General features: G+C 34.4%; 1 protein-coding gene across 15 annotated transcripts in view; it reads left to right on the forward strand.

The window, feature by feature from the left end:
• Nucleotides 1-21,841, forward strand: part of AKAP9 (A-kinase anchoring protein 9) — a 429,434-nt gene that overhangs the window by 347,163 nt on the left and 60,430 nt on the right. For 11 of the 15 annotated variants that reach the window (XM_061468443.1, XM_061468440.1, XM_061468444.1 and 8 more), the window contains 10 exons: nt 2,182-2,226; nt 9,151-9,204; nt 9,610-9,780; nt 12,255-12,410; nt 13,305-13,502; nt 14,388-16,829; nt 18,308-18,521; nt 19,294-19,373; nt 21,017-21,155; nt 21,613-21,734. In XM_061468443.1, the coding sequence (XP_061324427.1) occupies nt 2,182-2,226; nt 9,151-9,204; nt 9,610-9,780; nt 12,255-12,410; nt 13,305-13,502; nt 14,388-16,829; nt 18,308-18,521; nt 19,294-19,373; nt 21,017-21,155; nt 21,613-21,734 (3,621 nt within the window). The remainder of the gene's footprint in view (nt 1-2,181; nt 2,227-9,150; nt 9,205-9,609; nt 9,781-12,254; nt 12,411-13,304; nt 13,503-14,387; nt 16,830-18,307; nt 18,522-19,293; nt 19,374-21,016; nt 21,156-21,612; nt 21,735-21,841) is intronic. The other 4 variants (XM_061468447.1, XM_061468457.1, XM_061468452.1 and 1 more) reach the window with 3 other exon arrangements.

Here is a 21,841-nt window from a genome sequence, read left to right on the forward strand (position 1 = left end):
ATTTTAAAAAGATTATTTATGCTGCTAACAGATATTGCACACCTAAACTGATGGAGCACTATAGATTTTGGTAATTTTTAAAAAATTATTTGAGTGGGTTTTTTTTTTACTTTAGTATTCAGAAATCACCACCAATATAGTAAATTTTTAAAAAAATCTTACATGTGGCAAAATTACCATTAAAAAAAGAATTGTTTTCAGTTATCACCTTTCTTAGAGAATTCATATTTTCTCATAAGCTTCAATCTGCAAGTTCTTTGTCTTTTACTATTGTTATCTACTAGGTTTAGTTTATCCTGGGATAAACCTAGCAGGTTTAGATACATAATAGATACATTCATTTATCTAGTAGAAAACATTAGAATGTATTAGAATTAATGCTTGTAGAAAGCATTAATTTATCATGTTTCTTGTAAGATTCAAAAACATTACAAGGAAGATTTGTGTAAGACATCAGATTTCTTACCCTTTTTTGCATGTTGGAGAAGTGCCTGTATTTCATGGAGTATATAAAAAACTTCAAATCATTGTATCTAATTAAATACATAAATTTATAGGAATTCTTCTGAGCTTCTATAGGAATACTTCTAATCTTTCTTTATGAAGTCTTTTGAATTGGAACAAACTATGAAAAAATTTAGGATGATACAGCCATATGTCTTTTTGTCTGTATTAGGAGAATAATAATGTGGGTTTCCTGATTTTATTCTTTCCAGAGGACGTTGTCCTAGATCAAGGATATAAGTACAAAAAAATATGTTTAATTTGGGTGTGTTTGTGTGTATATGCATATATACACAAATATACATACAAGTATACAAAATCTGAATAAAAATATATTTATGTAAAGTAAATATTTTTTAATTGTGCATTCCATAGCAGAAACACTTTTATTAGCCTGTAGGTTTGTGTCTTTATTTTAAGGGTGGACCCTTTTAATTTTTAGTCATATGCACTGTATGAATTTTAGCTTCCACACTGATATTCTAAGTTAGTTTTGTGCACTTTTTCCATAATATGCTTTTTTTTTTTTTAAGGTTAATTACGTTGTGGAGCTATATATTGGATTCAGAATATGTAGAATCAGTGGTGACAGGGTTATAAAAAAAGCAGATCTCACCAGTAGGTCTGAATGGCAGATTTCTTGAAAAAAGCAAAACACAAAACACAGTTGACAGTTCCAAATTCTGCTTATGTCTACTGTTGCAAAATCAGCTATGTTCCTTTGAAAATAAGCCTGACAGAATTCAGTGTAAAATGGAGACTGATTCAATGTAAGGCTGGCTAATGTGTTAAATGAATTTTGAAGAAGCCCTATTATGTACACTTCATTTTTGTTAAAGTAGTTTTAACTCAAAATTACACTTTTAGAGTTCAAAAGCATACTTATTCACTGATAGTGCACCTTACATAGATAATTTGAATATTTTGCGTATTTCCCTAACATTTTGATTCCCAAACCCAATACATTTTATGTTGTTCATCAGGATACTCTGTATTTAATTCAAGCATCTTCCATGGCATATTTATGCTTAGTTTGTTAAGGCTTTGTATCTTTAATTGCTCTGATTCTTTAGAGCACAAGATTTGAGTCTTTGTCCTTTTTCATCCTGATCACTTTTACTCTCCTTGTTTTCCATGGAAGCTGCAGGAGAGTATGAGTATTTATTTTAAAATTCTAGTCAATATCAGAAGTGTTGCATGTATGAAAATGACATCCTATATATGATTATGTTCTTAAGCCAGCAAAGTTCTTCATCAGGTAAAACTGATCTATCAGAAAAAAGTCCTTTTCTTGGTACTACTTATTTCTTAACAAAACCAAAAAAAAAACCCCAAACCAAATAAATTATAAGTTACATTTCCAAAATACTGTTTTGTATCTATAGGTTGTATTTTCAGTAGAAGACTCAGGTAATGTTTCTGTGATCATAGTTGAACAGCAAAGTAACTTTTTCTTTTTTAAAGCATTGGATGTAAGGGAAGGTGGCCTTCACTAGATACTTTTATATATATATATATATATATATATATATATATACACATTCATATGCACTAATCAAATTCATGTGTATCTTAATATTTTCAAGTATTGTCTGAATTCTCAGAAACAGATGAAAAATGTCTTGTATAATATTTTTAGTGTGCCATCATTGTAAATATTTTAATATTTTATTTTAGCCAGAAAGTGAAATTTCCACCACAGTAGAAGATTACAGTTCTGAGGTAAGACTGACGTAATGCTTTTCCTAACTTCTTTTACATGTTTACTGCAATGCTGTGCGTTGTTTCCTACAAATAAAAAGGAAAGAAAGAGCAGATGTGCTGTAGACAAAGCTGTTGCATGTCATTACTGGTCTGATTAATGTACCATTAAAGCAAACACTATGTCAACTACATCATGGGATGGCAACTATAATCAACATTGCAGTAGATAATGAACTGTTGTAACGATGTCATCATTACGGTTGTATTAATGCTTTGTGTTGCCATAGGAGTTGTGGCTGTGCATAATTTCTACTAATTTTCTGTGGGAAACTATTTAACAAGTTGATTACGTTTTGATGAGTTCCAAAGCAGCTGCTGCTCTGTAACTGGCTGGGCATCAGTCTGCTGGTGCAAGGTGGTGAGGGATTGCCTTTGCATCCCTTGTTATTTGGGGGTTTTGTATTGTTTTCTTTCATTTGTTAAGCTCTCTTTATCTTGACCTGTGAACTTTTCTTGCTTTTGCCCTTCTGAGTTTCTCCTCCATCCTGCTGGTGAGGGAGTGACTGGGGGTCAGCGTGGGGAGCTGAATTGCCAGACAGGGTCACCACACCTCATATTAGCATCTACTATTCATCTCTGTCATGTCAAAAGGTCATAGCATATATGGGACTTTGGTCTTGCCAAATAAAACTGTTTATTATAAAAACCAGCAAACTATCTCATGCAAAGATGTGGGTCAAGAACATGAAATAGCCATGGAATATCTGAACATAGTGAATATTGTTCTAGTTTAAAAAAATAATTTTTATGCCTAAACCAATCACTTTCTGTAGTGACAGTCTGGGTTTGTTTTGCAGATCTCTGTGCTAAATTCTTCTGTAAAACACACCCAAAAATCTTAAACTTGACAAGAGGGGATGAAGTAACCAAATGTCTCAGTTGCTGAAGTAAATTTGGTGTGGAATGCTTTGTTCCTGTCTTGATTTAGCCTTTTGTAAGAGAAGGTAACTACGCATTTCCATACTAGTATTATAGGTGCCTATTGTGAAAACTGAGGGCGTATACACACTAGACAATGTGTCCCCAACCCGGTGCACTGCATGGTGCAAAAGTAAAATCATTATCACAGTGGGCAGTCTAGACATGCCCTGAAAACTGGAACTTTTCTTTCCCAACTTAAATGCTCTGTCTCCACTTGCCCCTTCTTCCAGCCTATTTGCTTGACCAACCCTGTGTCTGTTTTCTATCCCCTAGGTTTTCGTAAATTTTTCCATTCTCTCCAGTAGCTCCTGTCAGTCTTTTCAGCTTCCCTTCCCCATTCCCTTTTTCCCTGTGCTTGGTTTCTTAGCTCAGTCGTACCGGCTTTTTCAGCCTGTTTCTAATATTCCTTTTCCTCAGTCATTCTGAAGACTTTACCAGCCTTTCCAACTTCATCCAAGTGTTTTTCCTTCTTTCTTCTTTTATATTGTTTTCTCTCTCCCTTGAAAACTTCTCTTTTATTCTCTCTTCTTATATTGGGATCCTCCTAATGATCAGCTCAACTTGTCCTAGATGAAAGCATTAGTTTTTCTTCCCAACCTCTCGTATCAAATCCCAGTTACAGTTTCCTCCATAGGTTTTGTCTCGGCCTTTTTAGTTGAATTCTTTTTCCTGCCCCTCTCCTCCCCAGTTTGACTCTTTCTCTCCCATTTTTTTCCCCCTGTCCTTGTTTTTAACCGGTGTCGCTTTCTTCAGGTATGTTGAGGAAAAAAAAAGCATTTGTGAATACAGCAAAACATTCCCTCACATTCATTACTGGCTGCTTTCAAATACAGAATACTGACCCACTGACCCATATGGTCTGGTCAGTTGTGGTCCATCTTATGGCATGTGGTTTTGTGATGCAATTTAACCCAAAGGAAAAGAAAACGAACAACTGAGACCAGCACTTTTGCAGTCAGATTCCAGTCCAGCTGCTGGGGAATGCTGTAAATGAAAGAAAGAAAAAAGGTTTTTATGGAGGGGTGGTTGCAGGGTGTTGAAGTAAACTACCCGGGCAGGGGGGGAGTTGTTTAAAGACTTAATATTTTTCATAGGTAAAATGTGGTTTATTTTGTCCAAAGAATTGAAGTAGCAAAGAACAAAAAGAATCTGAGTTAGCTTAATGTATGGTAAGATGATAAGGCAGTATGTGCACACAGTTTGCCATCGAGAGTGTAGCAAATACACTTTTGAACAAGTGTTATGACCTTACTGCACCTTTTCAGACTATTCATTACAATGGTATGTGATTACTATTAAATGGAATATGCAGTATGTAAAGAATGAACCCTTGAAAACAGTTGACAATGTCATTGATGTTCATGTATTTTTATAAGTGAGATGTATTTTATATATATATATATAAATATAACTAAGAAATTTTGACCACTTCTGAGGTTGTAGGAAGCAGTGTTGGAGATTGATCACAAAAGTTCAAGAAACTCAACTTTGCACAAGGAGACACAATACAGAAAAGATGGACAGTGCTTCATGGGAATTGTGGATATGTTATGGTTTTGAGTGTTTTGGTGTTGGTATCAGTCGGATATCAGTTTTCACATCTAAACACTTAACTTTATCCTGCTTCATTCTTCAAAGATATCTGTAGGTGTCTACAGAGTATGGTAGGGATCAATTTTCCAGATACTAAAAACAGTAGAATTACAGCCAGATTGCCTTCTGAATGTGCTTTTTAAAAAATTGCAGATTTCCTCAAAAATGCAATGACAGATGCATTTCTAGGTGCTGTTTATTCTCATTCCTTCAGAAAGACTTTTTACCTCCTCGAGAGTTACTTTCTAAGACATAAGTAGGCAACACAAAACTTGTGAATAGTAGCATGATACTTGATCTGTTGAAGAACAGATTCAAGTGGTGAGAGCTGCTGTCCTTAATGAGCTCTTCATTCCAGTTCATTACAGTTGATTGGTATCTGCAGTGAGGAAACCACATGCTTAGGAATGCATATATTTTAGGAACTGAATTTTCAATACGTTTCATGGTAGCTGTAATGTTACTTTTATTACTAAAAGCTATACTTAATGACCATCCTGTGAATAAAGTGTTCTGAAGCCTTTTTTAGTTGAAGAAGATGAGAATAACTTAATTTTTTTTCTGTAATAGCACAGTTACAAAGTTGTATGAAATCTTGAGCTTACCTTTTTTCAGATACATGCCCTCCTTTTTGGAGTACTAAGAAACAACATATTCATAGAAACGTAGACCCCATAGACTTAAATGTAGTTATGACTAGCTATTTAAGGTTGTGGTCTAAACTCAGAACTAAGTGAAGTTGGGCTTTTTCCAACAGCTAAAATTTTTAGTTTTTTTTTATAACTGTGTAAGGTAGAATTGCCCATATTCCATATGCCTCAATTTTACAGTGCAACTGGAAAACTGTTCCACCTGATTCTTTTGTTTGTTCTTCTCTTATTGACTCTCTTACCAGCTTGCAAAATGTACTTCTGAAAAGATAGTCAATATGAAGTTTACAAAGAAGGGGATTTTTTTAAATGTTAATGAAATTCTATACCTGAACCTTAACCACTACGTAAAGAAATTTTCTCTTGTGTGCTATTAATACACAGAAAAAAATACTAAGCCAGGATATTTTAAAAAGACATCAGTTGTTATCCTTCAGAAGTTACTAATTTTAGTTACATGACTGTAATTGTTTTCATCACATACTGAAAGTGGTTTTAATTTATGGATTGTACTCCTCCCTCTTCCCCCCAAAAAACACCAAAAACGAACACACGCACAAAAAAAAAACAAAACCACATACCCCAGCAAAACCAAAATAAACAAAACCCACCAAACAGAACTGAAATTCATTTTCTCAAGTTGTCCTAATTGTTAATTTTACCTAAGTTTTATATAGTCTGTTGTGACATAACCAGAAAATTGAGAAGATGCCGAGAACATTGACAGGTGTTGTTGGTGGTCTAAATATTAATTTTTGTGAAGGAATAAAAGGGGGGACGGGGGACGACAATGACATGGGACAAAACAGAAGGTAAAATTATTAGTCCATTCCAGATACTGCTATATGTTTCTACTACCAAATCAAAGCAATTTTTAAATCGGTGTTTGAACAGTAGATTTATGGGAGCTTGAATTTTCTATTTATAAAGGAAAATCTCTGTAGTATTGGCATTAATGCTATAAGTAGTTACACATTATATATTAGTACTGATATTTCTGAGGTACAATTTCAGGTCTTCCAACGTCAAAGGAACATTAAAAGGAATACAGTGATTTCATAAATTTAATCCTGACCTCTGGTGGCAATTGTCGTGAATTGCTGCCTTAATTCAGTGATGGAAGTTGGTTTTCATTATGCTTCTCTGGAAGATTCATTTATCTTAAGCATATGTATTTACTGATGCAATATAAATTATACCTTTATTTTTAGCTAATAGACCACAAATTATTTTTTACTTTATATTGGTAATTGATATTTCTGTGAATTATTTTGAAAATACAAGCAAGGAAGAAAGTCAGACAGAATGTCCTTTTAAGGACTTCCATAACTTTCATGTCTTTTATTCACTAAAGAAGTTGCTAATGTGTATCTAATTTGTTGTTAAGTATAGCTTTTTATTACTCTTTGGTTTCTTTACACAATTGTATCCAGATCTCATGTTATTCTTTGCTTCCATTACCTTAAAATGCTCTGCAGTTTGATTGTTTCTTTAAATGTTTAATTATTTTCTGGGGAGTGTAACTAAGCACATCAAAAGGCATTAAGGCGTAAGGACATTTCAGCATTAAAGGTAAATTGCAAAGTTTTAAAAGAAGAAACTATAAGAATCTGCATCAATAGTACTTACAGGCTTGCAGAAGACCTCTGTATGGTTAACCTCTGGGACCATGAGACAAAACGCAGATGTCCAGTGGGCCTTGTCTAATTACCTTGTAACACAATATTGCAGACAAGTGAACAATTAATTTTAAACCAAGATGTTTTGGAGCTAATAACTCAGTCCCAACTCTTTGTCTGCTCTGACACAGCAGAATTTTTGTCATGCCAGTAGTTGCGAGGCTCCTTGTGAGGCTCCCTTCAGCACAGCGCCTTGCTGCAGTGGCCTGACTGCTTTTTCCATAGATTAGAGTGCAGTTTGTTGTCTTACCATGTTTCAACTTGCACTGTACCAGAAGGCATAAGGCATTTGAAAGTAGAAGGTATTAGATGAGAAATAGCGTGGACTACCATGTTACTGTGGTTCTCTTTCTGTGATGTCTAAGAGCTCCTGTGGAATAAGGCAGGATTTATGAAGTTCCAGACAGTTGTCTTGAATGTAGAATTCCTTTTATAAATAAAAGGTCTTTTGTGGAAATTTCAGCTGCTGAGAAGTCTGGAACATCTAATGAGATAAGGCTTTTATGTCTTTCCTAGTACCTCTTGTTGTAGAGCATCTAAGAGTCTGATTGTTGCACACAGAAATCATTCACAGGAAGAGAGGAGCATGTCCACTGGGGTAGATGACAAGAATTATACACTACATCTTAATCAATTAAGCCTAAATAAAATGGGAGTTAAAAGGAAAAGAACTATTTCATACTAGAGTTTCTTTTAATCTAATTGTGTTATTATTCTGGGACATGCACCAAAATCTGAATAAAGACATTGATGCCAGGCACTGTGTAGAAACTTGTATGCCTGAATGTGGGGCGAACATCTGGCAATACACAAGTGATGTGCAGTGCCTCTATAAGCAGCCTGCTTTTTGCTGCAATTTTTTTTCAATTCTTTCTAAAGTAAGGTATTAGTCTGTCTGTGGTGTTTTCCTTTTTACTGAGGAGGTCGGGAATTGAAAGGGCATTGTGTCAGCTCTGCAAATTCTTGTCTAATGCAGACATTTAATGCAGTCTCTTAATACAAACTCAATGACTATATTGATCCCATTTATGACAGTGTAGTTACTGATTTGGTCAGGCATCTTAGTCCTTTGTAAATGAGCCTTGATCTGGACTATGGCAGATATCTGAGCAGTATAGCTTCTTATTTTGATGCAAATGTAGTGTTTGGGTTTGAAATGCTATGATGCCTTTCCATCTCTAGTACCATTATTTTTCTTTCAGGCTCTGATGTAATAAAGAGCTCTGAGGGGAAATACAGCTGTTCTTGCTTTTTCATTTTAAAACATTGGTCTGCTGTTTTAAAAGCTTGCCTGCCTGTCTTGTGGTTGTTCACAAGTACACAGCATATTATTTTCATTTGATTTGGATTTTTGTGATTTTTAAGCTGTAATTGCTACTTTGGCTTGTACTTTTGGAGATTGATACCTCTTTGTTTGTACAATCTATAGAACCAAAATTCTTATAGGAACTGAACGGGGTTGCAATGCTAGGTGAGTGAAAGAAGATTTTTTTCAAATGTCTTATATTGAATATATAATTTCTGTTCTTTTTCAATTTTTAAGGAATTCCTTCACATTGAATGTAAGAGTCTATGATACTGTCTTTCATCCCCTATTGAGAGATTGGTGACTTTCAGAGCAAATCTTGAGGTGTATAAATATATTTCAGAAGCATAAATATGTTTAGTAATATATAGAAATAGTAAACAATTTAAAATGCAATAATATTGCATTTTAATAATTTTAAGTATAAAGCTTTGCATTGACCTTTAAATCTGAATACCTTTGTTTAATCTAGATGTTTGAATTGGTAATATGTTTTTTGTTCTTAGATAGTAGTGTTTATTTTTGCAGTTTGAAGTGTTTTACCTGTTACCTATGCTTACTTTGATGCAATTCACAGTATATAAAGCTATTCTGTATTTCAAATTGAATAAATTTTTGTAGCATAAAATTCCAGTGACTCTGCAGAAATCACCGTATAAGACTCAAATGAATGGAAAATAGAAATCAAGCTTTATTTCAGATAATAATGTATTTAGAAATTGTCTTTACACAGGTAAACGGTTGCAGTTTTATGACAAGAACAGCTATACCTGCAGACTTAATCAGGGTACAGTACTGCAAATTGAATCATAATACTAATGATGAATACTAAAAACCTTAGTTTGTTTTAAGCAAAAACTGTGTTGCTGACTAATACTTTATTTTCCATGCTGTGCTATGCATCTGCAGTTTGCTATATATTGATAGCGTGTATTGTTAAACTTGAAATGCCAAACAATCTATTACTTCTGTTAAGGCTAAGATTATGAAACAACTTGCAGAAACGCTTTATGTCAGTGCTTTCAAGGTGTGAATTATACTAGCAAAGGAGGTTACCATGGCAATAAGGTCTGCGATGCTGTATTGTATGTTAATGTTCTAAGGTGGCATTTGATACTGAATTTGATATTTGAGTTTACTTACTGTGATAAAGCATAAAAAATGGCATGTTAAGGAACTTGGATTGATTTAGGAAGAAGACTTTGGAGTTGGAGAGATTTGTTCTGAGCATGGAATGCAGCACTCTCACACGCAGCTAGAGGTGATGGAGAATGAATTGGCTGGGAAACAACAAGAGGTTGAAGAGCTAAACAAAGAGCTAGAAGAAATGAGGGCAGCATATGGTACAGAAGGATTGCAACAGGTATAATTACCTTATGTTGCTTTCTACTTGCTACTCGGTTACATGTAAAAATGCAAAACATCACCTGAAAGAGTTCACACTTAATGGTAGCTGTTCAGAATGCAGTCAGTGTGTGATAGAGAATTACACATAATTTGTGTCAATCACATACCATGCCCTCTGTTGCTTTGCATGGCATTTCCACTGTGTGGTGTTTTTCTCTGTATTATATGACTGAAATTCCAGTCTTCTTTCCAGTGACTTTCTTCTGATCGGGCATGGAAAGACTTTTCTTCAAGAAAAGCCCTAATTCTTCACTAGTTGTGCAAACACTGCATTTTTTTTAATACCTTCCTCCAAGGTCAGAAAAACCCCAGGTTTTACTTCCCAAAGAATGACATAACTGAGTTGAACCTTGAACCAAAAAGGTGTTTGTATGTCAGACTTCACAGTCTGAAATACAAGGCAACTGTGTCAGAATTTTTTAATAAACATCCAGTAACTTTAGATTACAAGAAGGTATTTCTTACTTTAGAAATACCATTGAAATTTAAAAATGGGTTTTAAAGTGAAGACTATTCTTCCAGTTTAAGCAAGTGTTGCAATGCACTGAAGTTAATGCTTTATCATGCTTCATATCTTACTTATGTCTATCTTTCAATTTGGATTCAGGTCATGTCATTGTGGTTTTTCTGTGTTTTTTTGCAAAGTACTATAGAAATCAAAAATTGTTCTGCTGTTCAGTCATTTTCACTGTTGTTATTGCATGGTTTCAGTTTTTTCTGCTTTCATTTGTATTTTATCTGTGAAAATGGATGACATGTTTTCCACCATACTAGAGTGATCTTTAAGTGGTTGCTCTGGAGGAGGTGATTTATTGTTCCTTTGTCAATTGGTGAATTTCTGGTGTTGCATTTTAAGTCAAGCTTAACTTCTGATTTCTGTGTCTTGTATCTGTTGTACTAAACATAATAGTCATAATTACAGCCTAATAAATAACATAAACATAATTCCAGATTCCACAATCGTAGCTAATGTTTTTCCTGAAAAAGCTAAAATTGAAAATGTTTGCATTTTTTTTAATGTCTGATTACTATTTTAAAAATAAATTAAAAATAAATTAAAGCAGGCTGTGGTACAATAACACTACAATATTTGCAGCATATTTTTGGATGGTGATGGTACAGTGCATAATATCTCAGTTGAGAAATGTTTATGGTTTATGTTTCAGAAGACACAAAAGGATTTTAAATAGAGAGTGCAAAAGATGTGTTGTGTGCTTTACTTCTGCCTGTTTGGTAAAAAGATTGAATTAAAAAAATTGAAAATTACCGTATAACAATGTGTGGATTGGAACACATAAATTTAATTAGTCAGTTTCATTGGACAGATGCAAAAGGGAAGGTATGACACACGTAAGCGTCTGATCCATTCCTAATTTTCTCTGTTATAACAAGCATCTAGTATTACCACTAAGTCCATGCTTTTAAAGTAGGAGGTCACTGCAGTGTTCTGGGAAGAAATTAAAAAAAAATCATCAGATTCTTTGCATAGTTTGGCTTGTTTTAGCAACTTCTGTTTTGTATATCCCATTAAATATTGTCCTTGTCCTCTCAATCGGTAAACATTTTCTGGAAGCATTATAATTTTAACTTCAGGACTCAGGATATAACCTGGGTAAAATTCTTTGTTAGGGGCATTGTAAACAAAACTGTTACAGAAGGTGCGTGATGGACTGAGACATTTGCAATACATAGAGATGAAGTTTCCACTAGCTTTAACAGAGTTCAGATTGGCAAAGTGACTTTAAATTAATGTGTCTATATAATTGCACATGAAAATAGGCCCAACTAATATTGTAGAATTTCCGACTGCATGAGTGTAATGCTACAAAAAAATAAAACACTTGCAAAGGATTTTTCCTGTACTTTTATCATTGCTTCATCAATTCCTAAAGTTTAAACTATTAAGTTCACTGTATCAGTTTTGCAGCTTGAGCTGGTTTTCTCATGTAGTTATGAATAATTTCTCCGTGTTCACGATGTAGGATACTGCCTTGTATCTATTTAGTATGATGAATGCATTTATTGCATTCTTGGTGAGAGATGAATGCACATGAGTAGTTGTACAAAATTGCTGAAACACTATGAATAGATACTCTGGATTCATTTATGTTGGTTTGCTTATGTGGCCACACTTTTTAGTTTATATATTTAATTAATCCTCTTAAAGGTTCAGATTCTGTTCTCTCATAAATATGGTTTATGGAGAGGTCATATGTTGTTAAATGAGGGGAAAAGTCTGTTTTTGAAATATTTATAAATAGAATTTGTGAGTGTAGGGGGAATGGAAATATGTTCTAGTACGTCTGTGCGACTTCTTTTAAATGGAGAGGTTAGGGCATATTCTTACTTAGCTAGAATAAATTAGTTCTGTTTGGGTGGGGTTTTTGTGACTTTGATGTGTGCTAATAGTTTAAATATTGTCTTTTGTAGCTGCAGGAATTTGAAGCTGCTATCAAAAAAAGAGATGACATTATCACTCAGCTCACTACTAACCTACAGCAGGCACGGAAAGAAAAGGATGAAACTATGAGGGAATTCTTGGAGCTTACTGAACAAAGTCAAAAACTGCAAATTCAGTTTCAGCATGTAAGTTACAGGACTACAAATAGTTTCTGGGGGTTTGAAAATCAGTGTCACTTGGGAGGGTCCATAAATGGCTACTTCCTGCAGAAACAGAAATTTCTGTGCATTCCTTTAAGAATTGGGTCTCTTAGTTCAGATCAGTTACTTTACTGGCCCTACAGCTGTCATTATAATACCTGCTTTATTGTATTAATTCACTATAAAATAATGAAGATTAGTCCTGTATGTAGTAATTGCTTCTGGTAAGCGCTGGATGATAGCAGTTATCTTAAGGAAGAGCACTTGTGTAATTAGTTCTCAGAGCTTTGAGCAGAAATCCACCCTGTTCCCTTTGAAATTAAAGCAGTCAACCATCAACTTTGGTGGGCCATCATTTCGTACTCCAGTCCTTCCTATATTTTAGGTAAAACCTGCACTCTTGCAGTGTTATTAGAAGGTAGTTTAAATACCACAGTTAAGTTTCAGAGAAGGATTTGTTCTAGAAAACACTGGTGTTTGACATGCTGTGGACACTTAATCTGTGACTAAAGTTTATAGTGTTGTAGTTGAATATTATAGTATTTTATGCTGATTAAGCACTTTATATAGCTTTTTTTGAATTGCAAGTGGGTTGTATTCTGACATCTGAGTATTTACTATTAAAAATCTGATTTTTGAGGGCAGCACTTAAAACTAGTTCATACTTAGGAATGTTTCTGAGGCACTGCTGTCCTGTGCTAGCTCACCATAAAACATTTCAATATTAAGTGTTTTCCATTGGTTGGCCATCCGAAAAGAAAAAGTATATTTCAGTTCCTCCTAAAAGAACTTACAAAATGTTGTGATAGTTTATATGTAGTGTAAGCTGTTTCTGAAAAACTTGATATACTTTATGTTTGGGTTTTTTTAACATTTAAGTTGCAGGCAAGTGAAGCCCTAAGGAACACCAGCCATAGTTGCACAGCTGCTGATTTATTGCAAGCCAAGCAACAGATAATATCACATCAGCAACAGCTAGAAGAACAAGAATATCTGCTGAAGAATTATCAAAAAAAGAATGAAGAATTTGAACTGCATATTACGCATCTTCGAGACAAAATCACCACATATGAAGTGGTATGTGCCTTACTAGAAAGATGTCTCTTCCTAGTCTGTCTTTCTTTTCAGGATTTTGTGGTTCCATTGAAATGGAAGGGCCAAAGCAGAGATTGTGAGTGTGCAGCATATAATGCATACAAAGATCCTAAGTTTTTAAGACTGGTTCTGTCAACTGGCATTTAATATGTATATTATTTAAAACTGATTTTTTTATATCACTAGTATTTATTGTGTTTTAAAAAATGCAGAAATATTTACAACAAATTATGAAACTATACTGTGTATTAGAATGCCTTCATGAAACTACATTATTTTCATTTTTTTCCCTAACAAAATAACCTGCTTGAACAATCTTTTCTCTTAAGGAAAGAATGAATTATTTTCTTCGTATTCCTTTTTTTTTAATTATCCTTTATGGAAAATATCTTAAATCATAGAATCAATTTGGTTGGCAAAGACCTTTAAGATCATCAAGTCCAACCATTACCTCAGGATTGCCAAGACCCACGACTAAACCATATCACTGAGGGATAGTGACTAAAAAAATTGTCATTAACAGTGACAAGAGACAAAACTTTCAGTAGGTTGCAGCACTTTTTAAATTTTGTTTTAAGTAACAGAGCACAGCTGGAAAAAATAGATGTGGTTATTTTCTTTTTGACTTTTTTTTTTTTTGAGGGATGAGGGCAGGGGGGCAGGGATTGTCCCTTATTCCAAAGAATAACTCTATTCTGAGAATAACTCAGAAAAACTCTAAATGAGATCAACAAATATTTATACTTGCTTTTTATAAATTATCACTAGCCTTCTAAAGAAAGTCATTGTGTTCAAATGTCTTAAGTGTTCATATATGTTCAGTTATCAAACTAAAAATAAGAACATGGGTTTGCTCATTTTTTAAAGGAGAAACGAAAGAATGAGGGAGAAGATTTAAGTAAACTACAAGAAAAAGAAGCATTAGTTGAAGAGCTGGAAGCAAAACTCGGAGAAGAAGAAAAAAAATCATTTCAGCTCAAGGAAAAATTATCAGACGTCGGTAAATTACTCGAAGAATCAAAAGAACAGATTTCTCTAAAGATGCAGGAGATAAATAATATGAGAGCTGAACTTACTACCTACAAACAGAAAGAAAGACAATGTTCTGATGAAATAAAACAGTTAATGGGAACTGTGGAAGAATTGCAGAAACGATGTTACAAAGATAGCCAGTCTGAAGCTGACATTGTGCAAAGAATGGAATTAGAAACACAAAGGAAACTGGCACAACTTCAGGCTGAATTAGATGAAATGCATGGCCAGCAGATTGTACAAATGAAGCAAGAATTAATTAAGCAACATGCAATGGAAATGGAACAGCGTCTTTCACAACAAAAGGTAGAATTGGAAAAAACTTCAAGCCTGTGTTTGAATGAGAATGTTAATAAAGATCAAATGCATTTAATGACTATTAAAATTAATGAAATGAATGTAAAATTGCAAGATGCTGATAATGAAAGGAAAAGAATAAAGCAAGAATTGTCGCAACAGATGGAAGTCATTTCAGCAGAGAGGTCTCTTCAGCAAACTAAAATTGAAGATCTTCTCCAAGAACTGAATTTTTCAAGAGAGCAGGTTCAAAGAGCCAAACAAAATATAGTGGATATGGAATGTAAATTAAATGAAGCCGAAAAACACCAGTTTATGATTGAAGATTTGAAAACTCAGCTGGCTTCTGCCTCTGAATTTAGGAAGGAATTGGAATTAAAACATGAGGCAGAAGTCACAAATTACAAAATAAAACTTGAAATGCTGGAAAGAGAGAAGGATGCAGTTTTGGACAGGATGGCAGAATCTCAAGAAGCAGAATTGGAGAGACTGAGAACAAAGCTTCTGTTTAGTCATGAAGAGGAACTTTCCAGACTTAAAGAAGATTTACAAAAAGACCACATGATCAACATGGAAAGCCTTAAAGATAACTTGAATATGCACCATAAGGAGCAGTTAGATGAGATCCAAAATGAAATGAGTCGAAAGATAAAAGCTGTGCAATATGAAAATGACAACTTGCTCGCCAAGCAAAATCAGTTGATACTAGAGATCTCAAACCTTAAGGATCTACAGCAGTCTGTTGTAAATTCTAAATGTGAAGAAATGACACTTAAAATCCATGAGATGCAGAATGAGATTGAAGTGCTTAGGCAAGAGGAAAAAGAAAAAGGTACCCTTGAACAAGAAATTCAGGAGTTGCAGCTGAAAACTGAGTTGATGCAGGAACAAATGAGGGAGAGAGAAGATAGCCTTCAAAAAAAATGTTCTGAACTTGAGACACAAAATAGCCTTCTTAAGGGGGAAAATAAAACTCTGGAAGACAAATTAAAAGGCATGTTGATAGGCTCTGAAGAGAATGTTATTTTTAACAGTGTTAGCTCTAATTCAGAAATTTTGGACTTACAAAAAAGAATAGAAAAGCTGATTACTGAAAATGAGCAACTTAAAAACCAAAACAGTCAACTTCAAGAAGATAGTGAAAGGCAGAAGAGTGCCTTTGCATTTACTGAGAAAAAACTTGAAGTTAGTTATAAAGAGCTGCAGGAAGAATGTGCTACTCTTCTGAAGGCAAAAACTGAGTTAGAAGAGGATAAGAAAAAGCAGGAAGCTGAATATCAACTCAAACTCAAAGATTTGAATGAAAAACTTCACTATTTAGAAAGCAATAGATTAGTTCTATCTAAAACTAAAACTTCTGGTTTTGAAGGGAGTAAAGAAATCAAGGCGTCTAGGGTAGACACATTTGAGGCTGGAGAATTTGTTGAGAAAGATGTGACAGAACTGATGGAAAAGCTTGAGGTTGCCCAGCATGAGAAACTGGAATTATCCCTGAGACTTTCCAGTCTCTCTGAACAGTTGAAGTCAAAACATAATGAAATTTGTCATTTAAATGAAAAAGTTAAATCCTTAAAAGATGAGAAAGAACAAGTTCTAGCAAAATGTAAAGAACTAGAAGTCATAATTAGCCATGCTCAGAGAGAAAATAGTAGTAGTAATTTTCCTAAGACAAAATGCTCTCAAGGAAAATCTCCAAAAACTTCTGCTCCAGCATCTGGAAGTAGAAGTAAAACTTCTGGTCCAAGGAATAAAGTTGATGAAGGAATAAAAGTAAGAGGAAATCTAGGTTCAGGTAAAGATATCAGTCGTGAAGTGACAAAAAGAAAGGAAGTTCACCAAATGTTGAAACTGGAACAACAGTCTCTTGTAGAACATTTGCATGGGATGACAGACAGGCTGTCTGATGAAACATCGTTAATAGCTGTTACCCAGAGTGAAAATAATCTTCAGCAGCAGGTGGATGCCTTAAAATCAGAACAGGTATGTTACATAAAGCAGTATAGAAAACAGTTTACCCATGAAAATTTGTAAGTACTTGCACTTGGAAATTTGCATCGTATTTTTCCTATTAGATATGCTTTACGTACAGGTGTATGGTCAAATGTGTATGGTAACGTGGCCAATGGTTGACAGTGGTTTACATGAATGACTGGAATGATAACCACAGTCAGTGTGTGTGAGGGTGCTTTTTTTTAACTGAAAGAAATATTCTTCCCTGAAAATTAAATCAGCTACAACAATAACAGGTAAGAAGATGTCTGGAGTACTTTGGACTTTGATGTAGCATTTAAGTTACTTGAGGTGAAGACTTACTCAGAACATTTTTTTATCTGTGATTAGGTTTTCAGTTCTCTAAGTACTCATTCAAATAATATAAAGATAGAAACTCTTGATTGCACCAGTCATTTTTTATCAATCTTGTGAAATACTCATCCCCATTTTCAAAACTTTTATCTATGTGCAGTTTTCACTTCTTAAGACATGTATCTGTATGTGAGAAACGTATGAAGGTACAAAGTTACACATATTGTGATTCTAACCAATCTGTGTTTTGCTGGAGAAATTTTGCTTGTAAGTTTTGGTATTGTAAATGAGTTGCAGGTAGTATTGAAAGAATTGTTGTTTGTCAGTAAAAATAGCTAAGTATTGCATTACCAGTATTTAATTAGTGCTGGAATCCTAAATCTGGCTTTAAATTTATATACAGTGATGAAGTTGAATAGCATGGTGCAAGAGGTATGCAACTAAGGTTTCTGTAGAAATAGATGTTAACCTGTCTTCTACTTTTTTTTTTTTTCCCCCCATGTTCTAAAAATCCACCCAACTGTGAACTGATACCACCACTGTCTAATTTTATGTTGTGTTGTAGTTCATTCATTTCCTAAGAAATAAAGTAAGCAAGGCCACACTGGAAAAAGTTGTGAGGTTATAGAAAAGAGTTACAGCTGTATAATTTTGGAGGGGGGGGGGGGGGGGGTGTGGGGGGTCGGGTGGGTTTGTTTGTTTGTTTGCTCTTTTATGAGGCTGTGATAACAGTCTTGCAATTTCCTGCCTTAGAACTAAAAAGTCATCATGGTCCAGAGGTGTCTAAAAACCTTTTCAAACTTGAACTCTAAATAGCTTATTATTGGCATATCCTAAACATGCTTAGCTTCGGAATAACATCCCCCAAAGTTCATACTAGAATGTTAGGAATGAATGGTTTTAAGGTCTGCTAACAGTCGTCCTTTTTTTTTTCCTGTGTTTGGAGTGAACTTTCTTAATCTATGCTGTTCGTAGTGATACTTCTCTCACTTCATCTGGGTAAAATTTGTTGGATTTTTATTGCTGCAAAATAGGAATTGAAGCGTATCGAGTTTTCTTGATTTTTAGTTTCTTTTTTATTTTAAGTTGAGGTTTCATACTGTTATGTTACAATTTGATTTTTCAAAACTGCATATATGTCTTTTTATTTAAAGACTGATTTACAGCTGCAGATGGAAGCACAGCGCATTTGCCTGTCTCTGGTTTATTCAGCTCATGTGGACCAGGTTCGTGAGCACTTGAAAGCAGAAAAAGAGACTGCACTTTGCAGTCTTAAAGAGGAGCTTGTACAGAGTCATCTACAAGAGATGAATGATCTGAAAAAAATGCATCAGCTGGAGCTCCAAACCTTGAAAATTCAACAAGCAGGTGACTTGACCAAAATTATGGGAATGGGGCCTTTGATATGGAAAACAGTGTCTTTAAAGAGGCACATGTGCATGTAGCTGTCCAGTAAATTGTTTTTATGCTAAAGTGGTTTTGTACCAAATTGTTTACCCATTATAAGTAGTGTGTTACTCAGGGAGTATTTCCTATATCCGGAAATAGGAAGCATTACTACTCATGTTTTGCCATTTTGTATTAGGCGAATTAATCATAAAGAACTATATAATAGATTCACCTTTAAGGTTGTATTCCTTACTGAAATAATAAGCAAATGCATCAGCAAAATGTTTTGGGGCTCTGTTCTCTCAGTTCTCTATTCTTTGAATTCCTGCATTGACTTCTATCCTACATTAAGTAAGATTCTACTACCTCTTGAAACTGTTTTGCATCTGTGAGCTTTTATGTTGTCGTGATGGCTTTCTATCCCTACTTTTTCTGTGATCTCATGATTTGCCCTTGTGTGATTTTTTTTTTTTTTTTGTCATAAGTTTTTTGTCTGCTAGTATGTTTCGATAAAGTTCAACCTTTGTAGAAGTCACGAATGCACAAAGCCACTTCTTTTCGCTTACTTCTCTTGAACATGCAGTTCTACCATAATAATTTAATAGATGTGATGGAACAGAAAGAATGGGAACAAAACACTATGCCTTTCTAAGAGCTGAAGAAGCAACCTCACCGAGGCAGGAAATAAGGCCTTTGAAAAGTTGTTGTTCATCTAGTGTTTAAAAATAATATGACTAATTTGTATTCATAGATGATGAAGTCAAATCTACACAAAGACTTATAGAAAAGCTAAATGAAGCTGTGACTGAGGAATGTTCTAGGCTTGCTCAGGTAAGACTTAACAAAAAGCCTTTTTTAGCATGGAAATTTTGAAAACGAAAAATTGTGTGTACAGTGAGTCATCCTATTTTCCTACATTTTTTTTAACAGGTTTTCATTGCAGCTTTTCTCTTTGCATTGGCCTCAAAGTAGACACTGATAAACCTGATCTTCCAAAATAACATTGCAAGGCTTTTGTTATTTTTTTCCTAAACTGTTTTATGTCCTTGTCCAGACAATTCTGCTGTTTTATACTTAATCTTCTATCTAACATTTGTCTTACATTTACAACTTCAGAAGTTGGGGTTTTTTTCCTTTCTATATGTCTTCGGCTGTATGTTTTTGATTTAACAGTAGTCTGATGTCACACACATATTGATACACAGGGCATCACCCTCATGTTTGCAATAAGATAGTATTTTTTTTCTTTGCAGCAGAATATCTTTTACAGACTTAAAAGTGCCTGAGAATCTAACAAAATTGCTCTCTATATTTTTTCAGTAAATCAGTGTTATTGTCAAGAATTGAAGCTTATTTTTAGTCTGTATTCCAATATCAGCTAGCAGTAATACTGTTTTCCCTGTCTATTGTAGAATACTAGTAATCAATGGCCCTTACAGGTACTTTTTGACCAAGAATCAAGTTACTTATTAAACTTACTTCTGGATAAATTAATCTGCTTCCATCATTCATTATAAGCCATGTTTTTCCAATCTTAAATACTTAAAATGGTTGGTTTTGGTGGTGTAGGGGTTCTTTCCTGCTTTGCTGGACCTTTTTCAACACCTTTCTGAAAACTGGGTAGCAGGACTTCTTTACTTGAGAGCCAGCATTGGAGAGATTATGCAAGACTCCGTGATAGCTCACAGAAAGAAGCAGCTGAATGAGAGTCTTTGGCATTAGTTGTTTCACAGCTGTTAAAAACTCTGCCAATCATGATTCCATGTTGAGCTTTTGGAGAAATTATGATTTTACTTCTGAAGTTGAATTTGCTGTCTATTGAGACCCAAATGTTTACATAAAGAATCCCACTGTGTGCTCTAAGTAGGATGTTTCTTTTGAAGTATCATTTATCTTCAGAAATCATACAGATAAATCTTCTGTTTGTCTACTCATTGTAAGTATGGCAGCTATTCTGCTGGCCCATAGCACCAACAAAATGAGGTAGTCTGTTTATGACATACTTGAGTTTTCTTTTGCCATCCCCTTTTATCCTACTTGTTCAATACTTAAGAGCAAGAAGATTTGTAGTCTCTACAAAGATACGAATTTCTGCTATAGGAAATCCTTCTAAATAAAATTGCACTGTATGAGGATGAGACATTTACAATGTAAATTTGCCTTCAGCATTAATCAAGGAGGCCTTTCACTGACAGATTTTAATACTTGGCAGTTCCAAATTAAATAACAATTCCAAAATATGTGTATATGTTTTTGCTGAAAAGTCTTTCCATACTTGTTTCTTTTATCAGGAGTTTTACACATTGTCTAGGTTCTTATAACTCAACAGAACATCTATGCCATTATTTCCACAGAAAATAATATTCACAAAAACTACTTTCTTCCCACAATTTCTCCTGTTTTCTTTTTGAATTGTGATTGATAAATTAATTAAAAATTCTTCACTGTGTTTCTTTGTTTCATTTGTTGTATAGGTTTTGTGTGACAATCAGAATGAACATTCTTCAGCTGCTATAGAAGTTGGCAGGAGGGAGCAGGATATTTTCCATAGACCTCCTACTGTGAAAGAACAACCAAGTGTAGAATTACCAGTACACAGAGGTCAAGCCGAAGGTAGTGGTATTGTACTATCATGCTGGTTAAAAATACCTATTTAAAGTAATTCAGTCTAGCAGTTCTGCCATTAGTTGTTCAGGTGCTAACTAGCGAGCCTAAATTCCTGCTTTAGAGACTTCCTCAGTATCAATATTCTGAACCACTTTTATTTCTTATGAGTATTTGCTTGTACTGTTTTTATTACAGTGGAAATTAGTGAAAAAAATTGGTAGGTCTGTAGTTCCCCCCCCCCCCCCCCCCCCCATTGTTTGTAGAAGAAGCTAGCAGCCCTACCCAAAAAATCATACATATCAGCACAATATACAAATGCATCCAAAATTTGGAAGGAGCCTCACTTTTTACAGTAATATGTAATGTTTATGAAATAATTCTTTAGTGGAGAACTTATGAACAATTCACTGTAAAAAAATCTATGGCAAAATGACTGATTTTTCTTTTTCCCTTTTTTTTTAAGTCCCTGGTTATCTGTGTAATTTAGTGGTACAAGAACGTATGGATGAACTTCTACACAAGATAACGGAAGAATACAGTAGGCTGAAAGCACTTCAAACAAAGCTGATGAAGGGCTGTAAACAGGTAAACTTTTTATACTTTTTTGAGGTTTCTGTTGCACGAATTCCCTCTGGATGAACATAAGAATGTGTTTGAAATAGCCTTTATGTATCCTGGTTGAGTGGCAAAAT

The sequence above is a fragment of the Pezoporus flaviventris genome, unplaced genomic scaffold, assembly GCF_033815535.1.
Source record: "Pezoporus flaviventris isolate CSIRO_AGI_PZ_B2104156 unplaced genomic scaffold, CSIRO_AGI_Pfla_v1 ptg000047l, whole genome shotgun sequence".
Lineage (NCBI taxonomy): Eukaryota > Metazoa > Chordata > Aves > Psittaciformes > Psittacidae > Pezoporus > Pezoporus flaviventris.